Genomic DNA, 23647 nt, shown 5'->3' with positions numbered 1-23647 from the left:
GTATTTTTTTACGTGAGATTAACATTTTTTTAAAGTTTTATTATTTATTCATGAGAGACACAGAGAGAGAGGCAGAGACACAGGCAGAGGGAGAAGCAGACTCCCTGCGGGGAGCCCGATGTGGAATTCGATCCCAGGACCCTGGTGTCACGCCCTGAGTCAAAGGCAGACAGTCAACCCCTGAGCTGCCCTGGTGTCCTGAGATTAACATTTAAATTAGTCGACTGGGCAAAGCCGATTATCCTCTGTAATTTGGGTGGGCCTCATCTAGTCAAGTGAAGGCTCTAGGAGAAAAAAGACTGAGATCCCTTGAGGAAGAGCCAATTCCGCCAGCAAACAGCCTTTGGACTCAAACTGCAATTCTTCCCTGGGTCCCCAGCCGGCCAACCTAACCTGCAGATTTTTGGACTCACCAGCTTCCAGATTGTGGAAACCAATTCCTTAAAACAAAATGAATAGCTCGCTCTCTCACACACTATATGTGTACCAAGTCAAGAAATTATCAAGAATCAAGAAATAATCCTGCTTCAGCTTCTATCATTTAATCCCCACAGCTACTGTATGTACGTGCTGTTGGTTCTGGTTCTCTGGAATCTCTGAGCCCAGGCTCTGGCAAAGGCAGAGTGAGGGACTTTGCTGCCTGCTGAGCTCCCCTGGGGGCCCATCTGCATGGGGGGCAGCCTCCTGCAGTTGTCCCACAGACGACTCCCTGAGCATTAGCCCATAGGTCCTCTGCATGCTCCTGGCCCTTCCTCTCCATCCGTCTTTCCTTTCTCCTCTCTCAATGTTCCAAGTCTTTTCCCTCCTGCACCTTCTCTATGAACAAGGCTATACCGACAAGACAAAAATTAGGATGCGGCCAGTTGCTGTTCCCTCCCCGGTGGGACCCCACTGGCCTCGGTCCAGTTCCCTGTCACTGCCTCGGAGGCCAGCATATTCTGTGAAGCGAGAGGAGAGTCAATGAGCTAGCTACTTTGTCTCCAAGAACCAAGTAATAAGTTTGAACATTTACCCCCAGCTGTTATTGTTTGGCCAAGTCAGCCCAGGCAATGCAAGTCAAGATGATTAAAAACAACATGTATAGATACCCTGCTTTTTTCTCCCTTCCCAACTCATGACACACTGAATTATTTATTCAGATTGTGTTATTCATTCTTCATTCCACCATGAAAGTGAGCATAAAGTGATCACAAACCTAAGGTCCTTACATTGGGTGATCCCTTCAAGATAAATCTCCCATGATGGATCCAGCTCCAATTAAGCACTCAACCCACAAAGACTAAACCCGGTTATGATTAAGGCATCACACTAGGCATTGAAAGAATTCAAAGGTGCAGAAAAAGAGCTTATGTACAAGAGGATTAGGTAAAGCACACACATAAATAGGTCATAAATTAGTAAAATGGTATAAGGCTAAATAAGTGACAACGCAGAGAGGAGCATTAGCTATGGGCTGGAGTGTCCCTGAAGGCCCTGGCTTGGGCACCAGCGATGGACAGGAGTCAAGAATAATCCTGCGTTAACTTCTATTATATCATTTAATCCCTACAACTACCCAGCCAGGTGGGTAGTTCAGGCAGGTCTTCCCATTGTCCGGGTTGGGGTGGGGGGCAGTGGGTGAGTCAACAAATATTTCCTGCCACACATCAGGAATGAATATTCAAAGAGGCCAGGTGCTTGGGCCAGTGTTTACCCTGCACATCCACGCCAGAATTGGGGCTGGCAACCGGATTCCCCAACACCTTCGTTGGTGCTCTGTTCGTTAAGTGAGAGAAATGGACCAGGCTTTCCAGGCGAGGGCATCAGCAGGCACAAGGGCCCAGAGGCATAAGGAGAGACTGAACAAACCAGTCCACCTAGTACAGTGGGAGAAAGAGAGGGCTTGCTCCCTGTCCCCACAGGACACACACGTATGTGTGCATACACTCACTCCTTGCCTTCCTCAAATTACACTCTGCCTGAGGGAATATGATCAGCAAGCTAGGCTTTAATCATGTAGCAGCTGAATCAGGATCTGAAAGGACAACTTTGACCTATAGGCCCTTGGCCCCCCCCATAGGAATCTGGCTCCAACGGATTAATATGATGATGCAACAGCTTTCACTTAGGGCTAACTTTATGTGAGAAACTCCTAGAGGAAGTAACTAATTCTATTCAGCAAAATAAATTAATTAATTAAAGAAGCTCTATTATTTATGCAAAGTGATGCACATTGTTCCAGAACTGGTAACATTTGGTACAATTGCAGCTACACACAAAGAATTATCAGCGAGACAAGGAATTTGTTCTAGGAGCAGTAAATAGTGGGGTGAGGTATTCACTTCAGCTCATTGGCCTGGGGCTTCCAACTGGACAGGATCCTGCCATGGGGTGACCAGCTCGGATACAGTGTAACCTGGAGCTGTTGCAACCCCAGCTGATGTGAGCAGGGAAGAATTGAGTGTGACCTGCCAAGAGATACTGGACGGTGGCCTCTGCTTTCTCTTCCTGGTTGGTCAATATCCTTATCTGCACAGTCAGAATAATAAAGTCTAAAAAAAGTGTCTCTGGAGGCCTCTGAGGGTACATCCAATGGGAACAACTGCTGTCATCATCTTGACCTTTACTCCTGGGCAGACATCAATAGGGACAAGGAGAAGCATTCTGGGGGCCTCTTGGAGGGGTCCTGGGCAGATTCACAAGCAGAGGGTTGTTCAGCTTCACCTGGGACCTTCCCTCCACCTGGCTGCGGGGTTCTGCAATGTCCACTGTTAATGTCCTCAAGGAGCTACAGAGTCTCCACTGCTGAGTTCTCGATTCCTACCCCACAGATTCCCGTCCCATGATGGACTTCCCTCTGGTGTCCAGGACAGGGTTCATGCTGCCATTGGATGCCAGCTGAACTCAAGTCATGAAAGGAACAGGCCACTTCCTCTGCTGAGGTCACTGTAAGTGGTAGAAATCCTTTATGTGAGGTTAAATCTATTCCTGATAATTCCCAGTATTGATTTTAGTTCTGTCTGCACCCTCGTCCATGTGGTAGCCAAAGTTCCATAAGACTGTCAGCATGAGAACCACCTCTGACCTGAGTCAAACACCCACAAGTCACCTTTGTAAGGTAGTAGCCATGAGCTTCAAGTCAGACAGGCCATGTTTGGAACCCCTCATCTAGCACTTTCTGTCCAAGCACACTCAGGCACGTTACTTAATATGCTCATCTTCTTTTCCTGCACATGTATAGTGAGAATAGAAATGCCCGATCCCAAGATGCTAGGGCATCCAGACCCTAAGATGTCACCTGTGACACCCCATCCCCCGGTCTCATGCCCTGTACAATCTCCTCACCTTGAGTATGACGCGGGACGTGGGACGTGCTTCCCAAGTGTACAATACAGCAAAGGTGAAAGGATATCACTCCCATAACTATGTTTCATAAGGGCCTAATATCTGTCTTGCTAACTGACACTACCTTTGTTGGCTTTGATGAAGCAAAGCCACCATGTGGTTGAGGCCCATGAGGCAAAGGACTGAGGACAGCCTCTGGCCAACAACGAACTAGGAACTGTCAGTGGCCTCCAGGGGACAGCCAGCAAGAAGCGAGGGCCCTTGGTGCGACAGCCAGCCAAGACCTGAATCTTGCCAACAACCAGGTGAACTTGGCAGATCCTCTCCCAGTCAGGCCTTTGGATGAGAACCTTGACCTTGGTCGCAGCATTAAAGACCATCCAAGCTTGCCTGGACTCCTGACACACACAACCTGTGTGTGGTTTTAAACCACGAGGTTTGTGGTATTATTGTGCATCACCAGGAAGTGATACTCTGACACACTCTGGGATAACATAAGCAAAATTCTCAGTCAGTGCTTAACAGACGATAACTGTTATTGGTTGTTGTTTTTTCCCATTTTACTTCTTCCCATATAACATGCCACCAGCACCCAATCCCCGCCCAATGTTCTACCCTCCTCAGAGTTTTTCTAGTTTTTCTAGTTTGTCACTAATCTTCAAAACATACTTGGGACCTAGAATCCTTCGTGTTAAACAAATGCCTCTCCAGGGCTCTGAAAATGCACCCGTGTTACTAGCTGCGAGGGACCCTTCAGGGAAATGCTCCCCGCCCACCCGGGACCATGCCTGATGTCACCAACTGAGGTCTGGGCTCGAGTGTTACATGCGGGGACCACTTCTTTATCTTTGAATTTTCTCCATCCAGGCATTACCCACGCATCCTAGGTGCCAACTAACCCATGGCAAACTGCACCAAGTGCTGAAGAAGTCTCAGGAAATAGTCTTTGGGGAATGTTCATGGCAGAAGGGGAAAAAAGGGACAGCAAAGCATTGAGGGAAGAGAAAGAAGAGCTGAGTATGTCTACAGGCAGAGTGGGGGCCCTGGGGGCTCAGCCGCTGAGCACCTGCCTTCGGCCCAGGGAGTGACCCTGGGATCCCAGGATCGAGTCCTGCATCGGGCTCCTTGCGTGGAGCCTGCTTCTCCCTCTGCCTGTGTCTCTGCCTCTCTGTTGTCTCTCATGAATAAATAAATAAAATCTTTAAAAAAAAATAAAAAGAAAAGCAGAATGGGAACCCAAAGGATGCTGAATGGAGAGGGGCGGGGTTGGAAGGAGCAAGCCCTGGGAAGGATGGGACAGGTCAAGAAGCTCTGAAGTGAGGAGGCTACACAGGCACAGGATCTCTTGCAGGGCTCATGAAGTGGGGGACAAAGCCCTCCTCCAGGAGTGAAAGGGGGGCCTCAGGATCTGGGACAGATAAGGAGCTCTGGACTAGAGGCAGTGACAACGGCTTCCACCGTTTCCAGGACAGGAGCACCATCCAGGCAGTTTTCTGGTACTTATCACACCTTAGGGCTCAACCTTTTCTTTCAAAAACATGGGCCACTACAGAAACCATCGCTGAGAGCAAGTGAAAATGGGAATTTGGCACCTGTGGGAAACAACAATGCAGAACAATTTCCTGAAAAAAATATTTTTAAATTTATATATATATATATTTATTTATTTCTGTATTTACACTTGGTTGTATTTGCCTACAGAACACTCAGGAAGTAGTAACAATGGTGGTTACCTATGGGTTGAGGAGCGGGGTGAAGGAGTCAGATGGGGAAAGAGATGACAGTGACTTTTTATTTGATGTTTTTTATATTGTTTTGATTCTTCAAACCAGATGAATGTGCTCCCCATTTTTAACATTTATTATTATTTTTTTAATTTTTATTTATTTATGATAGTCACAGAGAGAGAGAGAAAGGCAGAGACACAGGCGGAGGAAGAAGCAGGCTCCATGCACCGGGAGCCCGATGTGGGATTCGATCCCGGGTCTCCAGGATCGCGCCCTGGGCCAAAGGCAGGCGCCAAACCGCTGCGCCACCCAGGGATCCCCATTTTTAACATTTAAATCACAAATTTAAAGGAAAAAAAAAACCTGAAAGTTTTGTCTAGAGAATGTCACATGGGCAAAAAGAAATCTCCTTCAAAAACAAAGAGAGGGGAGCAAAAGCTGCACACGTTATCTAGGCGCCTTACAAAAGGCCCCTGCCACCAGGAAGGCCACCAGGCAAGAGATGTTAGGACAGTGTTTTTTATTTGCACAATTGGGTAAGTTGAGGATCACTTTCTGTTACACAGCAACAGAAGAAAGTTTTTCCATCTGGGTAATGAGAGGGTTGGGCTGGAAGACCTCATCGGACCATTCCAGCTCTAACTGTCTCACCGTCTTGAGTGAGTTTTGCTTGGTTGGGTATCAGGTCAGTAGTTTCCCTATAGGCTGCTTTATTGACTGTTTCCCTCTAGGCCCCTGGGTTCCCCTGGAGTGAGGCTTTATCATTCTGTCTCCTTGCTTTCCCACCCTCCTCTCCGCCCACTTAGAGCCTCAACTACCTCAACTACGGGTGGGGGGGGAGCTTAAAAAGTCAGCCCAGTCTGGAGGAAATACGGAGTTCATTAGGTCAAAGTCACCTTGACACATCAAGGTAAACAGAACCAGCCACCCTCACGCTTTGCCCACAAAAAATGATGGAGAAGAGCTTTACTGGATGCCAAACTGGTGCCATCTAGTGGCCCGTGGTGTCACTCAGCCACCCCGCAGCAGAACGTACCCCGCACAAATTTTTATGAACAATATTAAGGGTTTTCCTTTCCAGTCTAGCCTTAGGTAAAATTGTGAAAACGAAGGCAAATTTCCCCATTTTTCTAGTTTCCCCTTTCTGGCATTCTCCTCCAGGACAGTCAGGTGCAATGGAGAGTGCATCCTGTGCCCCCTATTAGCCGCAGGATCCAAGGCAACTTGAAGAACTTCCCTGAGTCTTAAGTCCATCGTCCATGAAACGTGGGCAGTACAACCTCTCTTACAAAGCCATCGTGGGGAAGAGGTGTGATGAAGTGTGCATAGCATTCAGCATGCATTAGATGCAGCCTAAATATACATCTTTATTTTTGAAATGACAGTGAAAAAAGACAAATATTGAGCTCTAGAAGTATTCAAATAGCAAGTGGACACCCTCCATTTATATGCCAACAGGACACGATTACGTACGGAAAGTTCACTAGAAGAAGCTTTAAGAAACTCAAGAGATGTGGGCAAACTAACAAAGGACATGGAAACGTCCAGAAACCTCACAACAGAGAGATGTTTACACACCCAGGACTGATGGGACAAGGAAGGGAGACACTGTAATAGATCCCAGGGAAATCTGAGCCTGGCAGGAGGGGTACCTGGCAGGGAGATGTGGCCTGGGAGGGATGGAGCCTCTCCGGAGCCGCAAGCCAAGGCAGCAGGGAGCTGGGGAGAAATAGCCTGACTTCTCTCCCCCTCACATCCAGACTCCTGCCCCTGCTCACCATTGGCCACGGCCAACCAGAAGTGAGCTGACAGGGAGGCCTGGGTGGTTGTGGGGAGGCTCAGCCTCACGGGGCACAGAGCAGGTGCAGACACCAGAGGAGGGATCTGGAGGACACTCAGAAGATAACTACTGCAGAATGTCATAGAGGAAATCCCTGCTTTGGGAAAAGTTTCTGATCAGGTGACGTCCAAGAATAAATTGTAAGGAGAAAGACAGAATGAGCCAACATCAACCGAATATCTCGTTTGTGCTATTCACAATGTTTTTTAACTTTCTCTTCTAATTTTCTTAGCAACCCAGTGCAATTGGCTTTGTTATCTTCCTTTTTACAGAGGAAGGAGCAAAGCTCAGCAAAGCTAAACAACTTGCCCTGAGACATCCAGCAGGGAAGTGCTGGGAATTCCATGCCCAGGTCCTAGATGCCAGTATCCCCGAGGTGATCCCCTCCACCCCATGTTAGCTCTGGGAGGTACAGGAGAGATAGACCAGGCGGACCAGGCAGCAGGGAGGAGGGGGCAGCAGCAGCCCACCATCCTGAGAGGCCAGGAAAAGGCCTCCAACCCCCTGAATGAGAGATTACATTTTCCTTATTGTCATGAAAAGAATTCCCCTTTCTTGACAAATAAAGCCCATTTCTAAGTGAAGCTCAAATGGCACCGTAGGGAGGTTTAGACTGGGAGGAGCAGAGTAAATCTCTGCCAAAGGATTAAGACTCCCCTCCCTCGGCTCCCCTAGGGGCCCAGGAGCCCCCCCCCCCCAGGAGTATTAGACAAAGGGCCAGGGAGACGGAAGATGATGCTTAACGACAGAACATGGAGTATTCACGCGTGTGAAAATCCCCCAAAGACATTCTTTTCTGAGAAGATGGTCAGACTAATCCATGTTGACCAATGGAATGACCAAGCGGACAGATTTTTTCCCCCCAAGAGATGGATGGCCTCAACTAAAAACAATTGTTTGGACAAACTGTCAAACTCCCGCAGGGTCCACTTGATGTCTTGACTCGTCAGGTCAGAGGGGAGGATGGCTTCCACTGTGAAAGGCTGAGAGTTTGTTGTTTCCTGCTGCTTCTGGAGATTGACATAGTAAATGAAGTTCCAGAAGTCACCATGACGGTGGAGAAGCCGTAGGAGTGTCAGGGTAGTGTGTTTCCATCACGTTTGAGGAGCCCAAATGCATTTGCTGTTTTACTTCCCCCTTCTTCACCTTTGCCAAACACATGACCTCACGTCTGAATATCTGCTCATTTTTCTGGGGGCCCTGCCACAATCCGGTCTGGGGTTCCTGGTCTTCCCAGTCTACCTGGCACCTCAGAGCCAAAATAATCCTCCTCAACTGCCTTTTTTTAGTTTCCTCCTGATGAATGCCGGCACCAGCAGACAGAGAAGGTGGGAGTGTGGGCCAGGCCCTGGGGAACCTTGCAAAAGCTAGAAAGCGGCTTCATGCTAGTCATGAAGCAGACCGCCCTGAGGCAGGAGGGGCAAGTGAGGATAGCCACAGTGAGCCCAGGGTGCCCAGGAAATCTGGAGGTCACTGCAGAGCAGTCAGGAAGGCAGGACTGTGCAGAACGCCCTCCAAGCAGCAAGGAGGGCGACAAAGAACACAGGCTTTGAGGGTAGATCCGGGTTTGAATCCCCATCATGCCCCGTTGAGCCTTGCTTTTCTTTTCTGTAAAATGAAACAATACTGCTCACTGTGGTGAACACTGAGATGGGCCTCCCTAGTCTCTCTTCAAGGATGAAAGACTTATTCTCCATCTGGCGGTCCTCTCTGAGGATTCGCTGAAGAAAACCGCCTCACCCAAGGTCACGTCTCCTTCCTGGGGAAGCCCACATCCAGAGATGGATCCATGGGCAGTATGAAGGTCCAGCTCCCACCCAACTTGAGACAATTCTGAAGGAACATCTGTTCCAGAGGTCCCCCAGGGAGGGATTGGAGTGCTGGCTGAAGCTTTCATGGGGACCACATCACAGCCTAACGTTGTCCTCTGATCAGCCCTGCCTCCCTTGCATAGTAGTGTATCCATGAGCATGACTTAATCTCTGCCTCAGACTCAACTTTCTGGGAAGAACAATCTAGGACACCCACCTCATCCATTCAGGAGGTTCCAGAAAGTAGCAAATGGAAAAAGCATCTGGTCACAATCCTCATTATCACAAATGTCAATCTCTTTCCCTTCTCCAAATTTTTTTTCAATTTTTTATTTAAATTCTAGTTAATTACCATACAGCGCAATATTGCTTTCAAGAGTAAGAACACTTCTCCCAATTTAACCCAGTTTGACCCAGTACATGGTGGGCCAAACCCTTAAAGGCTATTTATTGTCATATTAATTCAACCAGTATTGGCATGTTGTCCCTTCTGCCCTAAAACTTTCATTGTGCCCTAGGACACAGTCTGCAACACCACTTGAGATCTGCACAACCCTTTGGGGCGTGAATCTGGGTTGTTTTATGACCTGGTTTGCATTGTGTTTACTCCTTTACAGAATGTTTCCGTGTCTTGCTATCTTCCTACTTAAACAGTAGACCACTCCGGGGCATCTACGATACATAGTGCATGGCCCATCCTGTATGCACAGCAGCTTCTTGGTCAAATGGATTCAGGAGCAACAGAAAGAAAGAAATTATTAACATTCTGTGTTTTAGACCACTCAGTCGGTAGCACTTTGTTATGGCAGCCATAGAAGACTAATGCCCACAGTTATTTAAAGTATTAAAAGTTTATATGAATGAAGACTGAAAAATCATGAATATATGAAAAAAGACACCTATCATATGTATACAATTCTATCAGTTTTTATAAACTGGATTAGTATGCAGGCTAAGAAACTGTGTAACCAGCACCCAGATCAAGAAATAGAACCTCATCAGCACCTTCAGAAGCCACCTTGTTCCTCCTTTGGTGCATCCTGCCCCCTCCAGAGGCAACCAGTATACTGATTTCTTACAGAAAAGATCAGTTGAAGGGCACCTGGGGAGCTGCAGTCTGCCTTCAGCCCAGAGCATGATCCCAGGGTCCTGGGATCGAGTCCCGCATCACGATCCCTGAAGGGAGCCTGCTTCTCCCTCTGCCCGTGTCTCTGCCTCTCTCTGTGTGTCTCTCATAAATAAATAAATAAAATCTTCTAAAAAAAAGAAAAAGAAAATATCAGTTTATGTCTTTTATATCAATGAAGTCTTATGATATAAATACAATCAAACTCTTTTTTTAAAGATTTTTTTTACTTATTTGAGAGAAAGAGAGTGTGTGTGTGAGGTGGAGGGAGAAGCAGAGACAATATAAAGTCAACTCTGTGCAGAGTGCAGAGCCGGATGTGGGGCTAGATCCCACCACCACAGGATCCACAAGATCATGACCTAAGCTGAAACAAAGGGGTAGCCACGTAACCAACTGAGCCACCCAGGTGCCCTACAATCATGCTCTTTTCTCTGTGACTGCTTTCCCTCAACACTGTGAGCACATACATGCTTTAGTGACCATTGTGATGTTCACTGCTATAACTTAGAAAGTATTTCCTATACCCTGAAACAATGCCCTCCAAGAAGATGGGGGTACAAAACTACTACTAAAAAGCATCCCAAAATATCCATAACTTCGCAGCATAACTTTAAAATGCTATGAAAAACCTTTTTTTTTTAAAAGGAATCCATAATGTCATGCTATTCATCTAAGAAATCCTTCTCTGACACACTAACTTTGTGTGTGATGAGTCCTTATGCAGCACTTTCTATGTACCAGGCACTGTTCTAAGTGCTCCACAAATATTAACTTATTTAATCCTCATAACAACCCCACAGGGGAGGGTCTATTATCATCATTCCTATTGTACACATAAGGAAAAATAAAGGTAAGGAAACTGAGACACAGGAAACTTGAATAACTGTCTCCAGGTCAGACAGCTAGTGAACAGCAGCCTCTGACAAGGGGGAAGAAGAAACTAGGAAGTCTGGCTCCAGCGTCCATGCTATTAACCCCATGCTGTGAACTATTAGAGATAATGCTGGAAAAAAGGAAGGGGCATGTTATGGCAGTTGCATATTTAGGTCTATCGGAAATACGTTCCTTCTTATGTTCATTGCTATGAGAAATCAGTCTTGCACTTTGTGATGCCTTCAGATCCAACGGCTGCAAAAACATCTACAACCTTCTACTGCCAGATTCTCTTCATAGAGGATCTACTCACTTGCCCTCTTACCACCAGGACCATATCTCTCCTGATTTTATTATCATCCACTTCTTAGGCTAATCCTAGACTCCTCAGAGTCTCTGACTCCGAAACCCACACTAAATGGGGCATATGCTCCCTGGAAGAGTCGGTAAGCAGCCTATTTCCCAAATCCCTCTACTGCTTTCAGAGAACATGAACTATAAGGACACCTGCCCCACTGGGCCTTTGAGAAGACCCTTAACGTTTTCTCAGTGACAAAACCCACGTGAAATGCTTGAAATCATGCCCGGCTTGGAGTAAGCACTGTCCTGCGTCAACCACCCATCTTCCTATTACCCTCCTACCACCAGACCCTACCACACTCCCTGCACCCAGGCTGCAGTCTGCAGGTCCTCTCCTGTTACATCGGACAAAGGGCTTCCACCTCTCCCCCGGGTCGCTTGGGCCCCAGATCCACCCCTTTTCAAGAACTCGGCTCTAATTATTATACCTTCTTTTCTGCAGAGTCAGTTTCTCTCTTGGAATTGGAGGATGCACAGCTGTGCGACCATTCTTCCAGGTCTCCCAGCTTTTAAACTCTTCCCTTAAATTAACATATGATAAAGATAGCATTGCCAGTCTATAGGGAAAGCAAAGATTATTGAACGAAGAGAAAAAGCTATTTCAAGCTTTACCACAGATGGATATGAGATTCAAAAGTGAGAAATAGAGCCGTAAAGTATCCCCAACAGACAAGAGAATTTCTTAAAATTATCAGAGTAGAGAAGTCTTTTTTTTTTTTTAAAGATTTTATTTATTTATTAATGAGAGACACAGAGAAGCAGAGACACAGGCAGAGGGAGAAGCAGGCTTCCTGCCAGGAGCCCGATGTTGGACTTGATCCCAGGACTCCAGGATCACACCCTGGGCTAAAGGCAGGGCCTAAATCGCTGAGCCACCCAGGGATCCCCAAGAAGCCTTTTCTAATGCACAACCATAAATGAAAAAAGAGTGAGAAATTTAAAAACATAGAAATAAAACATTTTGGGCAAAGCAAAAAGTCGAAACACAAATTACAAACAGGGTTGGGATGGATGGATATTTGAAACTCTTTTTGTGGTTGTTATACACCTGTAATTTTATTTCTTCTTTGGGGTTAGGGCTGAAGGGAAACAGAGGTTTTGGCTGAGAAATTTTTGTTGCTGAAATTGTATCCTGAAAGTTTTAAACAAGTAGCAGAAGGGGAAGATAGGTAACCTGGTAAAATGGGGCCTCCAGTCACTACTCCATTTCCATCTCTGCCTCTATAACTTCCTATCCCAAACCAACTTAAAATAGGGAAGGGAACTATTCTACTCTGTATTTTGCTGGTTAATGGTCTAGACAGGAGATGGAGAATGGGTCCCATGCCAGGTTCCTAAGAACAAGAGGGGAACACACAGTTTATTCTGCTGGCTCTGTCTGAGGTATAATCCTTAAGACCCCTATCGGAGGGCAGAAGGTCAATATTCGGCCTCTACTTGTTTCCGGACCTTTTCCTGAGCATTAACGCTGTCACTGACAGGGCAAGACAGGATAGGCTACGACCAAGGCCACACCCATCGTGGCCCCTTGGAACTTCCAGAGTTAAGGGCTGAGCGCAGCTTTTTTTTTTTTTTTTTTTTTTTTAAGATTTTATTTATTTAGTCGTGAGAGACACAGAGAGAGAGAGGCAGAGACACAGGCAGGTGGAGAAGCAGGCTCCATGCAGGGAGCCCGACATGGGTTTCGATCCCGGGTCTTGAAGATCAGGCCCTGGGCTGAAGGCTGCACCAAACCACTGAGCCACCCGGGCTGCCCTGAGCACGGCTTTTTTTCTCTTTTTTTAATTTTTATTTATTTATGATAGTCACAGAGAGAGAGAGAGAGAGAGAGAGAGAGAGAGAGGGAGGCAGAGGGAGAAGCAGGCTCCATGCACCGGGAGCCCGACGTGGGATTCGATCCCGTGTCTCCAGGATCGTGCCAAAGGCAGGCGCCAAACCACTGCGCCACCCAGGGATCCCTGAGCACGGCTTTTGAATCCAATCCTCTTCGATGAGATGCATAGGGTTTTCTCCTCATGCCCTGTGGAAGCCCACTTGGGTGGGTTTTGCCTGAGAATTAGAACATGGAGCACCTTCTTCTGCCATTACAAAGCCCTCCCCCAGGCAGGAGCGCAAATCCGAGGTGCCCCCTGACCCCTTCTCAGCCCACACAGGAGCCTCTGCTTGGCAGAGGCAGAGTGGAGGCGAAAAGTGTAGAGAATCAGCAGAGGTGGCTGCCCTGAGGGAGGCCGGCCTGCCTGCACCTGCAGGCCTGGGGTGCCCCGTGTTGCACCTGTTGGGACAGGGGGACCTGCTTGAGTGGCCTCATGACTCTCTTGGGCACTTACTCTGCAGCACCCCGGGAGCCTCCAGGTTAGGGCAGAGGCTCTATTGAGACGTCCCCATGGCCTCCGGGAGAAAAGCCAACAAGCATTCGTTGCTTTGGGTGATGAGCTCACTTCTTTGGGCCCTTGGGGGGCCTTCAGGAAAGGCCGTGGGGCATAGGGTCTAGCGCCTCTAGCACCCCATCAGCCCTGGCCATACCTGTCTCGTGCATCCTGCCCCCCAATGTTGGAAACTCTTCTTGAACAAATGGTTAATCCCCTAGTGCATAGAGTTTCCACAAATTAAGAAGAAAAAAATCGGGATCCCTGGGTGGCGCAGCGGTTTGGTGCCTGCCTTTGGCCCGGGGCGCGATCCTGGAGACCCGGGATCAAGTCCCATGTCGGGCTCCCGGTGCATGGAGCCTGCTTTTCCTTCTGCCTGTGTCTCTGCCTCCCTCTCTCTCTCTCTGTGACTATCATAAATAAAAATTAAAAAAAAAAAGAAGAAAAAGATCAACAACATAATAGGAAGACAAAGAGTATGAACAATTTGCAGAAAAGTAACACAAATGGCTTTTAAACACTTTTTATTTATTTTTACAGCTTTTTAATGGCTTTTCATACACTTTTAAAAAAATTCTCAACCTCTCTTGTAAAAAAATGTATTTTGAAACTTCAGTGAAATGCTATTTTCCACAGATCAGATTGGCAAAGATAGGAGGGTTGACAATCCACTATGTTGTGAGGATGTAGACAACATGTACTCTCATACATTGCTGTTTAGAATATAATTTTTTCTAAACTCTACAAGTGCAATTTTTTAATAGTTTTTTTTAAAATTTATTTATTCATGAGAGACACAGAGAGATAGAGAGGCAGAGACACAGGCAGAGGGAGAAGCAGGCTCCATGTAGGGAGCCCAATGTGGGACTCGATCCCGGGTCTCCAGGATCATGCCTTGGGCTGAAGGCAGCGCTAAATCGCTGAGCCACCCGGGCTGCCCAACTCTATTTTTTTTTTTTAATAACTTAAATACACTGACATGGAAGTTTTTCCAAAGTTTATCATTAAGATGAACAAAAAACAAGATGTAGAAGATTGTATACAGTATACTATTCCGGGAGCAACTGTAATTCATAGAATTCTTCTAAAAGGTTATGATGCTGGTATCGGAATTGGAGAGTATGGAACTGGAGAGAGAAGATGTATCGATGTGCCTGGTCTTCCATAACAAAGTACCACAAACTGGCAGGCTTGAACAGAAATTTATTTCCTTATAGTTCCTGAGACCAGAAGTCCAAGATCAAGTTGTCAGCAGGGTTGGTTTCTTCTGAGGCCTTTCTCCTTGACTTTGCAGATGTCTGCTCCTCTGTGTGTGTGTGTGTGGGATATTCTATTCTCTTCTTACAAGGACACTACTCATATTGGATTCGTAATCAGATTGGTCATCCATATAAACTCATTTTACTTTAATTACCTCTTTAAAGGTCCCTAGTAAATCACATTCGAAGGCCCCAGAGTTAGAACTTCAACATATAAATTCTGGGGGACACAGTTTATAGTCCATAACAGAAGAGAACTTCATTTTCTCATATAACCTTTTGATTCTTTTCAATTAACTACCATATGCATGTCTTAAAAATATTTTTAAAACACCCTTTTTTTAAAAAAAAGATTTTATTTATTTATTCATGAAAGACAGAGAGAGAGGCAGAGACACAGGCAGAGGGAGAAGCAGGCTCCTCACAGGGACCCCAATGTGGGACTAGATCCCAGGACCCCAGGATCATGACACCCTGAGCCCAAGGCAGGCTCTCAACTGCTGAACCACCCAGGTGTCCCAAAAGACCCTCTTATTCTTACATTTCCCTCCAGCTACTGCCACTTTTCTCTGTTCTCTTTCACAGTATAACTTCCCTTTTGTTTATTGTGTCCTCTGGCTCCAATCTGGCTTTCCATCGCACTGTTCCATAGAGAGTTCTCTTGTGAAGACCACCACTGACGTCCCCTTTACAGAACTTAATGGTCACTTTCTTGTCTTCATCCTACTTAACACCTCAGCACTGAAAAAAGCTTCTCATGGTCTCTGTGATACCAAACTTCTCTGGTTTCCTCTTGTGATACCAAACTTCTCTGGTTTCCTCTTCCCTCATTACTCTCTCTGAGTCCTTCCTTGCTGGTCTGTTCCCTTTCTCTGACACCTGGTAATGCTCTACCATGTGTTCTCAACTGTAGACCCTATATTCTTCTCTACTCACACTCTTGCCTTAGGGCAGAGGCTCCTAAACTTTCTTGGTTCACAGCACCCTTGGCATCTCACTAACTTTTCAATATTTATAGGACAAAAGAAATACCCAACAGTTCCATTTCCTAAAAAGTTAGTTCCCAACAAGTTAAGAAATATTTATATCCTATTATAATATTGTGTATTATATTTGTTAACTTATAGATATTTATATCGCTAGTAGCCATTTGAAAAAATAATATGCATAAAACAAAAAAAAAGATTGTATTTCTTAAACTTGCTTTATTCTAAAATAACAATTCATTTATTTCTTAAATAACACTGATGAGATACATGTATCTTCTGGGCATTGCACAAGTTTGCAGACTTTGGGATCACATTGGACACCATGATCCTCATTTCCTGTTCCATGATGATTTTTACATGCTACTTTCTTTTCATCACGGTAACCATAGGAACCCTACTTTTGCAAAGATGTAATGGTATCAAAAGGAATGTAGTAAATAGCTAATGTTGAAATTATGAACTAACTCTACCAAGTCATTTGCAAGATGACAGATTCATATCAAGTATTGTTGTTTCCCTCAAAAATTTATGGGGGATCCCGGGGTGGCTCAGCAGTTTAGCGCCGCCTTCCACCCAGGACATGATCCTGGAGTCCCGGGATCGAGTCCCACAACGGGCTCCCTGCATGGAGTCTGCTTCTCCCTCTGCCTGTGTCTCTACCTCTCTCTCTCTGTGTGTCTCTCATAAATAAATAAAATCTTTAAAAAAAACTTAAAATATCCCACATATAGTAGAGTCTATGAAATGTGTAAAGAAGAAATAATACCAACCATTCACACACTCTTTCAGGAAACAGAGGAGGAAAGATTTCCTGACTCATTCTATAAAACCAATGTTACCCGAATACCAAAGCCAAAGACATCACAAAAACTACAGTATCCCTGTGACCAGAATATTCAGTAAGACTGGAAAAAGGTGGAAGACTGGAAAAAAAGTATGCCATGGCCAAGCAGGGTTTATCCCAGGAATGCAAGGTTAGTTAACAATTAAAAATCAGTTAACATAATACACCACACTGATAGAATAAAGGACAACAACCACATGATCAACTCAACAGATGCAGAAAAAACACATGACAAAATTCAACGCCCACTCATAAAAAAAACTTCCACAGTCTGATAAAGGTCTATGAGAAAACTATTGCTAACATCACATTTACTGGTAAAAGGAGATTTTTCTCCACAAGACTGGGAAAAAGAGAGTGATGCCCATTTTCATTACTTCTATTTATTATTGTGCAGGACATTCTGGCCTCCTGTAAGAAGGCAAATAAAAAGGGGGGCTAGGAAGGAAGGAACAAGAAAGGAAGGAGTCCTCAGGAAGATGGCAAGGTGAAAGAAACAAGTTGAAAATGTAGAAATCAATTCTATTTCTACCTACTAGTGATGAAAAAATCCGAAAATGAAATTAAAAAATAATGTCACCTGGGACACCTGCGTAGCTCAATTGGTTAAGCATCTGACTATTGGTTTTGGTTCAGGTCATGATCTCAGGGTCAAGAGATGGAGCCCCCTCTTCCCCATCCCCCAAGCAGGCTCCATGCTCAGCAGGGACTGTGCTTCTCTCCCTCTGCCCATCTCTCCTCCCCCTCTTGCCTGCATGCTCTCTGCCTCAAATAAATACATAAATCTTAAAAAAATAATCTTGCTCAAAACACCATTAAAAAAAAAGCCCTGAAGAACAAAATTTGGTCCCTGAAAACTACAAACCATTGGTAAGAGAAATAATAAAAGATTTAAATAGACTTTTTTTTTTTTGGTACACAGATATAAGGCTTACTATTCTTCAAATGGCAATTCTCTTCAAATTGACCTGTAGATTCAATGCAAACCCTATCAAAATCCCAGCAGCATTTTTGTAGAAATTAATAAGCTGGTCCTAAAGTTTATATGGAAATATAGAGGACCCAGAAGAGTCAAAACAATTTCAAAAAAGAACAAAGTTGGAAAACATACGCCAGCTGATTTCAAGTTTCACTGTAAAGTTACATGACAGTGAGATATAGTGACGCAAAGATAATCGAATAGATCACTAAGACAGAATTGAAAGTCCAGCAATAAATCCTCTCCTTTCTGGCCAAGTGACTTTTAATAAAAATGCCACAGCAACTGAATAAAGAAAAGACTGTGTTTTCAACAAATGGTGCCAGAAAAACTGGATATCCATATGCAGAAGGATCAAATATTTCACCCTCACGTCAAATAAAACGGAGTTGCAAAAATCAACTCAACCCAAATGCAGGAACTAAAACTAGGGCTGCTGGGTGGCGCAGCGGTTTGGCGCCTGCCTTTGGCCCAGGGCACGATCCTGGAGATCCGGGATCGAATCCCACATCGGGCTCCCGGTGCATGGAGCCTGCTTCTCCCTCTGCCTGTGTCTCTGCCTCTCTCTCTCCCTCTCTCTGTGATTATCATAAATAAATAAAATTAAAAAAAAAAAAAAGTTAAAAAAATTATTTAAAAAAAAAAAAAATAAATAAAACTAGGGCTGGTTTGATGTCCGGAGCTAGCTCAAGCTGGGAGATGCGGGGGGCCTGCCTTCACTGGGTGCCTCTGGCTGACGCGGCAGCCGAGGGGGGGGTGGGAATCCCCGGGGCGGGCCGCGGACCCCCGGCTGCAGGCGAGCGGAGCGGACGACAGCGCAGCCGGACGGGAGCCCACACGGCGGCCGCGCGGGGCTCAGCGGCGGAGCGGCTGCCTCTGCCCAGGGCGTGACCCCGGGGTCCCGGGAGGGGGATGAGTCCCGCGTTGGGCTCCCCGCGCGGAGCCTGCTTCTCCCTCTCCCTCTGCCTGGGCCTCTGCCTCTCTCTCTGTGTCGTGAATAAATACATAAAATCTTAAAAAAAAAAAAAAAAAAGGAGCCAAGAACGCTTAGAACGTCGTCCAGGGTTCTTCCACTTAGTCTGAATTTGCCTGGAGCGGTGGCGCCTGGGAGTGAAGACCCAAAGCCAAGCGCCTAGGGACACCGCCAGGGGCTGCGACGGAGGGAGGACCTAGGAATGTCAGCCTCCGGCCACTGGCCTAGCCCTGCCGCGGCGGCCGCCCCTCCGGAGGCTTCCCTGAGGGCCACAACCACACCCCACCTCCGCGTCCCCCCGGCCGTCCGTCTGCCGCCCGCGTTCCGGGCACGTGACCACACGGCGCAACCTAAACGTCGGGAGGAAACGCCCCGTCTACACCTCGAACGTAACACGTCGTCCCGCCCAGGAGCTGTGACCCTGCTTTTAATTGGTACTTCAAATCCATAATTGCGTTTCTGGATACGAAAAAAGGAGAATATTGAGATTTTTTTTTTTTTTTTAAGATTTTACTTATTTATTCATGAGAGACATGAACACAAGTCACTTACTTGTTCCCGGATCTCCAAGATCACACCCTGGGCCGGGGACGGCGCTAAACCGCGGAGCCACCCAGACTCCCACGTTTTTTTTAGTTTTTTTTTTTTTAAAGGAGTAATGCGCCCACACACCCTCTAAAACCTATTCCACACTCCGTTTCTCGCAGCGCCCCGCCTCCCGTCAAATCACGTTCTTTCGGGAGGACATCTCGCGAGAGGCCGAGTTCTCATGAATTCTCCCAGGAGCCACCGCTCTTCCTCTTCCCCCGAGCGGCCTGAGGTGAGTGTCGGTGGACCGTGCGTGCCCGGCTGCTGAATCCCCCGCCATCGTCGCCGTCCTGACTCCGGCGGCCTCGATGTCCAGGCCCCCGGGAGGAAGGCTCCTGCGGCTACTGATTCCCGGCCGAAGGGGATGTCCCTCTTGGCGGGGGGACGTGTCGGAGCAGAAGGCCGCGATGGGCGAGAATGGGGGTGGCGGGGGTCCCGGCGGCCTGTGGTCAGGGCCGTTTCCGAGTACCGGGCCCAGAAGTAGCGGGAAGACGGGCGCATCTTCCCTGGGGGGCGCCCTGCTGCGCCGAGGCCCCCCCCTTCGGAGGGGGTCGGGGGCGCTGCAGAGAGGCCCCTGTCCCCACGCTGTCAGCCCCGCCGCAGTCCGGGGGGCGCCAGGAGGAAAGCACGGCCGCGATGATGGCATTTCTTAGGACACCTTTGGATTAACCGTGAAAACAGCTATCACCTGAGCGGCTGTCGGCCCTGGTCGATGTGCACGTAACTGCATCGGCGACCGTGAACACGGGGTTGACGGCATCCCTTCCTGCTCCCTCCCCAGGTGACCTCCGGAGATGGTTCGCTACTCGCTGGACCCAGAAAACCCTACAAAATGTAAGTGAACCACGAGTTCCTTATCTGGGGGGAGGTGGGTGAGAGGAACAGCGAGGCACCCAGAACTAACCAAGACTTACTGGGTTTTTTTTAGCATGCAAGTCGAGAGGTTCGAATCTTCGTGTTCACTTTAAGGTATGGGAATCTTTAATGTTCTAAGAGTTGTGCACGTGTTCCCGCGAGGATTTGCTGCTGCTTTGAAAAGGTGGCTGCGGTGATGCGTCTCTTAGGACACCTTTGGATTTTACTATGAAAATGAAACTGTTCTGAGCGGTCACCTTTGAGACAGTGGTTAAAATCATGAGTCCTATAACAAGCACGTTAATTAAGGATTATGGAATTGGGTAAAACTACAAGAGAACTGCCTGAGAAACGAGCACAGAGAAAAGACAGAGGGACACAGAATTACAAGATCCTGGGATTAAAACTATGCAGTCAGGGACACCTGGGTGGCTCGGTGGTTGGCCGTCTGCCTTCGGCCCAGGGCGTGACACCCCCCCCCCCCCCCCCCCCGGGGTCTTAGGATGAATCCCACATCGGGATCCTCGCAGGGAACCTGCTTCTCCCTCTGCCTGTGTCTCTGCCTCTCCGTGTGTCTCTCATGAATAAATAAAGTCCTTTTTTAAAAACCATAATACCGTTAATAGAGGTTTGGGATTTATTTTTCCCTAACTTCAATCCTCTATGGCTTTTAATCAGATTTTCTTTTTCTCTCATTTTACCTCACCCTTCAAGAATGGGAAACCTTTATGTGTTGACATTTGGAGAAGCAGAGAATTGAACGCTTGCCTGAAGAATTGTTATCCTTGAGCATGGTTAACTCACAATTTTTACTGTTTATACTTAGAACACACGTGAAACTGCCCAGGCCATCAAGGGTATGCATATTCGAAAAGCCACCAAGTATCTGAAAGATGTCACTTTGCAGAAGCAGTGTGTGCCATTCCGTCGCTACAATGGTGGAGTTGGTAGGTGTGCACAGGTGAGAGTTCATAGTTACTAATCTGAAGTCTTTAGGTGGGGTAAGAACCCACCTTTAATCAGGTGCTTTCTGGTTGCTGTGATGACCATCTTAGGACACCTTTGGATTACCCATGAAAAGAAACTCTGTTCTGAGCAACCTTGATAGTCTTGCTTGTAACACTGATTTAAATTGGGGAAAATAACTGATTGCCTCTTGAATTTCTTTCAGGCCAAACAGTGGGGCTGGACACAAGGTCGGTGGCCCAAGAAGAGTGCTGAATTTTTACTGCACATGCTTAAAAATGCGGAGAGTAATGCTGAACTTAAGGTACCCAAACCATTAACATCTTGATATGTACACAATTTGGATGATTGTTCAATTGTTGTTGTTATGCAGATTTGTCTTTTTCCTTCTCAGTAATTAAATTTCCCTTTTTTTTTTTTTAATGAATCTCTATCTCCAATTTCCAGAAGACCAAAATTTTGCCTATGAAGGTCTTCAAAAGCATGGTCTTCAAGTCTGTTTTCCATTATAACCCCGGTGCAAGCAAAAGAAACATTTTTACTCAAGGGTCTATAACTTTTCTGGTACCATAGACCCCTTTTGGTTTTATGACTTGTGAACTTCACAAAATATTGACAAGTATTTTAGAATCATAGGATTACAAAGAACAAGTAAAGGTAACAGTGATTGCCTTGGTGGTTAATGTGGTTTGTTGCCGATGTTCATAACGCAGAGGCATTAAATTTCAGATTTTAAAACAATGCAGTCAACAAAGTGGGGTGTATCTATCTTGTGCATTATCCATTACCCTTTGCATTTGGGAATCTAGACCAGAGCTGGAGTTAAAAATAGGTCTGGCTGTAACCCTTCTAGCTGTTAAGGTGTGCTGCCAAAATCCTGTTTTTCATCAAGGCTTAGAAATTGACACTATCACATCCACTCCCCTTAATGACTGTTAGTCCACTTACAAACTGCCTACAGCATTGGGTTTTGATGGTTCCTTAGATTTAAGAAAGGATGCTTAGAATAAAGGTGGAAGCAAATGACTAAACGGATAGGCTAGTTTTAAAGTCTTAGGGATTGCCTTGTAAAGGTGGGGACTAGACTTCCGCAGGGATTGGGTTTGTGGAGTTGAGATAAAGATGCTGATTTGATTTCATTCTCCCTCTTCCCAGGGTTTAGATGTAGATTCTCTGGTCATTGAGCACATCCAGGTGAATAAAGCCCCCAAGATGCGACGTAGAACCTACAGGGCTCATGGCCGGATTAATCCATACATGAGCTCTCCCTGCCACATTGAGATGATTCTTACTGAAAAAGAGCAGATTGTTCCTAAACCAGAAGAGGAGGTTGCACAGAAGAAAAAGGTAGATTACTTAGTTGTTGGTCAGTTTTATTTGTGTATGATACTGGCTTTTTTGTACTTTCATTATATCAGAACTATATAATTATCTGCTGATGGCCCTACCCACACGTCCATAGCCACTTGAAATGCAACATGTGTGAAAAATGGGCCCTTCCCTTCTTCCCCCCTCCAAATTAATAGCTTGTTTTCAGTAGATGATCTTACTCAGCTCTTCAAGCTGGGAATCTGGGAGTGAGTCTAGACCCCCTCCCTTCATGCCTAATGAACTTCTGTTGATTTTATTGCTTAAATATATCTCCCCACCCCCCATATAAAGATTTTAGAGAGCGAGATGAACAGAGGGAGAAAATCTCAAGCTGAGCTCAGCCCTCCTCCAGGTTCAATCATCCTGACCCTGAGTTCATGACATGAGCTGAAACTGAGAGTCAGACACTTGAAGTTTGCCATTCTTTTTTCTGAGCTACAACCTACTGTGCTGAGATCTGGGAGTTTAGGGCCCCTGATTGGCTCCATCTGTTAAGCTTTTGTTTTGGTTCAGGTCATGATTCCAGGGTCTTGGGATCAAGCCCCACATCAGGCTCTGTTCAGTGGGGAGTCTTTCTCCCTCTAGCCTGCTTGTGCATTCTCAGTTTTGTTTTGTTTTAAGATATGGTGCTAGTTTGCTAGTTTCTCTAGGATACTTACTAACAACTGACCTTTTATTCCCTCCTCCACCCCCAGATATCCCAGAAGAAACTGAAGAAACAAAAACTTATGGCCCGGGAGTAAATTCTGCATAGAATAAATGCAAATAAAAATAAAAACAGTGTTGGTTGTCTTATTATTAAACATACTTTGGGGTACGTGGGTGGCTCCGAGGCTCGGCATCTATCTGCCTTTGGCTCAGGGTGTGATCCTGGGAGTCTTGGGATCGAGTCCTGCATTAGGCTTCTCACAGGGAGCCCGCTTTTCTCTCTACCTGTGTCTGTCTTTCTCTGTCTCATGGATCAAATGAGTTCTTATGAATAAAATTGTCCCGTGCCATTAATCTTGGTTCCTAAACATGTTTTTAGGTTTTTTTCTTCGCATAAAATGGAATTTGAGCATGGGGATATTTCTTAATTTTTTTCCAACCACGTTGAGATTTAGCATTGTATGATATACCCAACTACAATTAAGTCAATAGCTTCTATTTGATTATGCATGTCGCCTGGTAAATTTTTGTGCGTTTTCGTTATCCCAGAGGAACCCTGGCAGTAGTTTGAGGTCACTCCTTACCAAACCCTATACAGCCCCGAGCAACCCTTAGGGAGGTTCACATAATTTGCTTTTACTGGCGATTACATGCAATCAGATCACAATGTGGCCCTGTGTCACTGGCTTTTTAACTGCGCGGTATCTTGCGGGCAGGTCCGTCCTGCGTGTTCTCGTTCCTCTTG

General features: G+C 46.2%; 1 protein-coding gene and 3 non-coding genes across 4 annotated transcripts; all 4 read left to right on the top strand.

Moving 5' to 3' along the window:
* Positions 1 to 19252: 19252 nt before the first annotated feature.
* On the top strand, positions 19253 to 23037 carry RPL17 (ribosomal protein L17). Its single transcript, XM_072734790.1, has 7 exons — positions 19253 to 19294; positions 19716 to 19896; positions 19991 to 20031; positions 20744 to 20878; positions 21089 to 21187; positions 22039 to 22230; positions 22950 to 23037. The coding sequence occupies exons 2-7, from the start codon at positions 19857 to 19859 to the stop codon at positions 22995 to 22997; spliced, it is 555 nt and encodes a 184-aa protein (XP_072590891.1). The 5' UTR covers positions 19253 to 19294; positions 19716 to 19856; the 3' UTR covers positions 22998 to 23037.
* LOC112925337 (small nucleolar RNA SNORD58) lies at positions 19694 to 19759 on the top strand. Its single transcript, XR_003236093.1, has one exon. It is a non-coding gene; the product is annotated as a small nucleolar RNA SNORD58 (small nucleolar RNA).
* Positions 20106 to 20171, top strand: LOC112925338 (small nucleolar RNA SNORD58). The gene has a single exon (XR_003236094.1). It is a non-coding gene; the product is annotated as a small nucleolar RNA SNORD58 (small nucleolar RNA).
* Positions 20952 to 21017, top strand: LOC112925336 (small nucleolar RNA SNORD58). Its single transcript, XR_003236092.1, has one exon. It is a non-coding gene; the product is annotated as a small nucleolar RNA SNORD58 (small nucleolar RNA).
* Positions 23038 to 23647: the final 610 nt, after the last annotated feature.

The sequence above is a fragment of the Vulpes vulpes genome, chromosome 13 (genome assembly GCF_048418805.1).
Source record: "Vulpes vulpes isolate BD-2025 chromosome 13, VulVul3, whole genome shotgun sequence".
Classification (NCBI taxonomy): domain Eukaryota; kingdom Metazoa; phylum Chordata; class Mammalia; order Carnivora; family Canidae; genus Vulpes; species Vulpes vulpes.
This window is presented reverse-complemented; position numbering and strand designations above follow the sequence as displayed.

Excerpts from the sequence above, each read along its gene's own strand:
- RPL17 (XM_072734790.1), top strand. The coding sequence starts at position 19,857 with ATGGTTCGCTACTCGCTGGACCCAGAAAACCCTACAAAAT. Across the intron at positions 19,897-19,990 it reads CCCAGAAAACCCTACAAAAT|CATGCAAGTCGAGAGGTTCG; the intron begins GTAAGTGAACCA and ends GGTTTTTTTTAG. Across the intron at positions 22,231-22,949 it reads AGGTTGCACAGAAGAAAAAG|ATATCCCAGAAGAAACTGAA; the intron begins GTAGATTACTTA and ends CTCCACCCCCAG.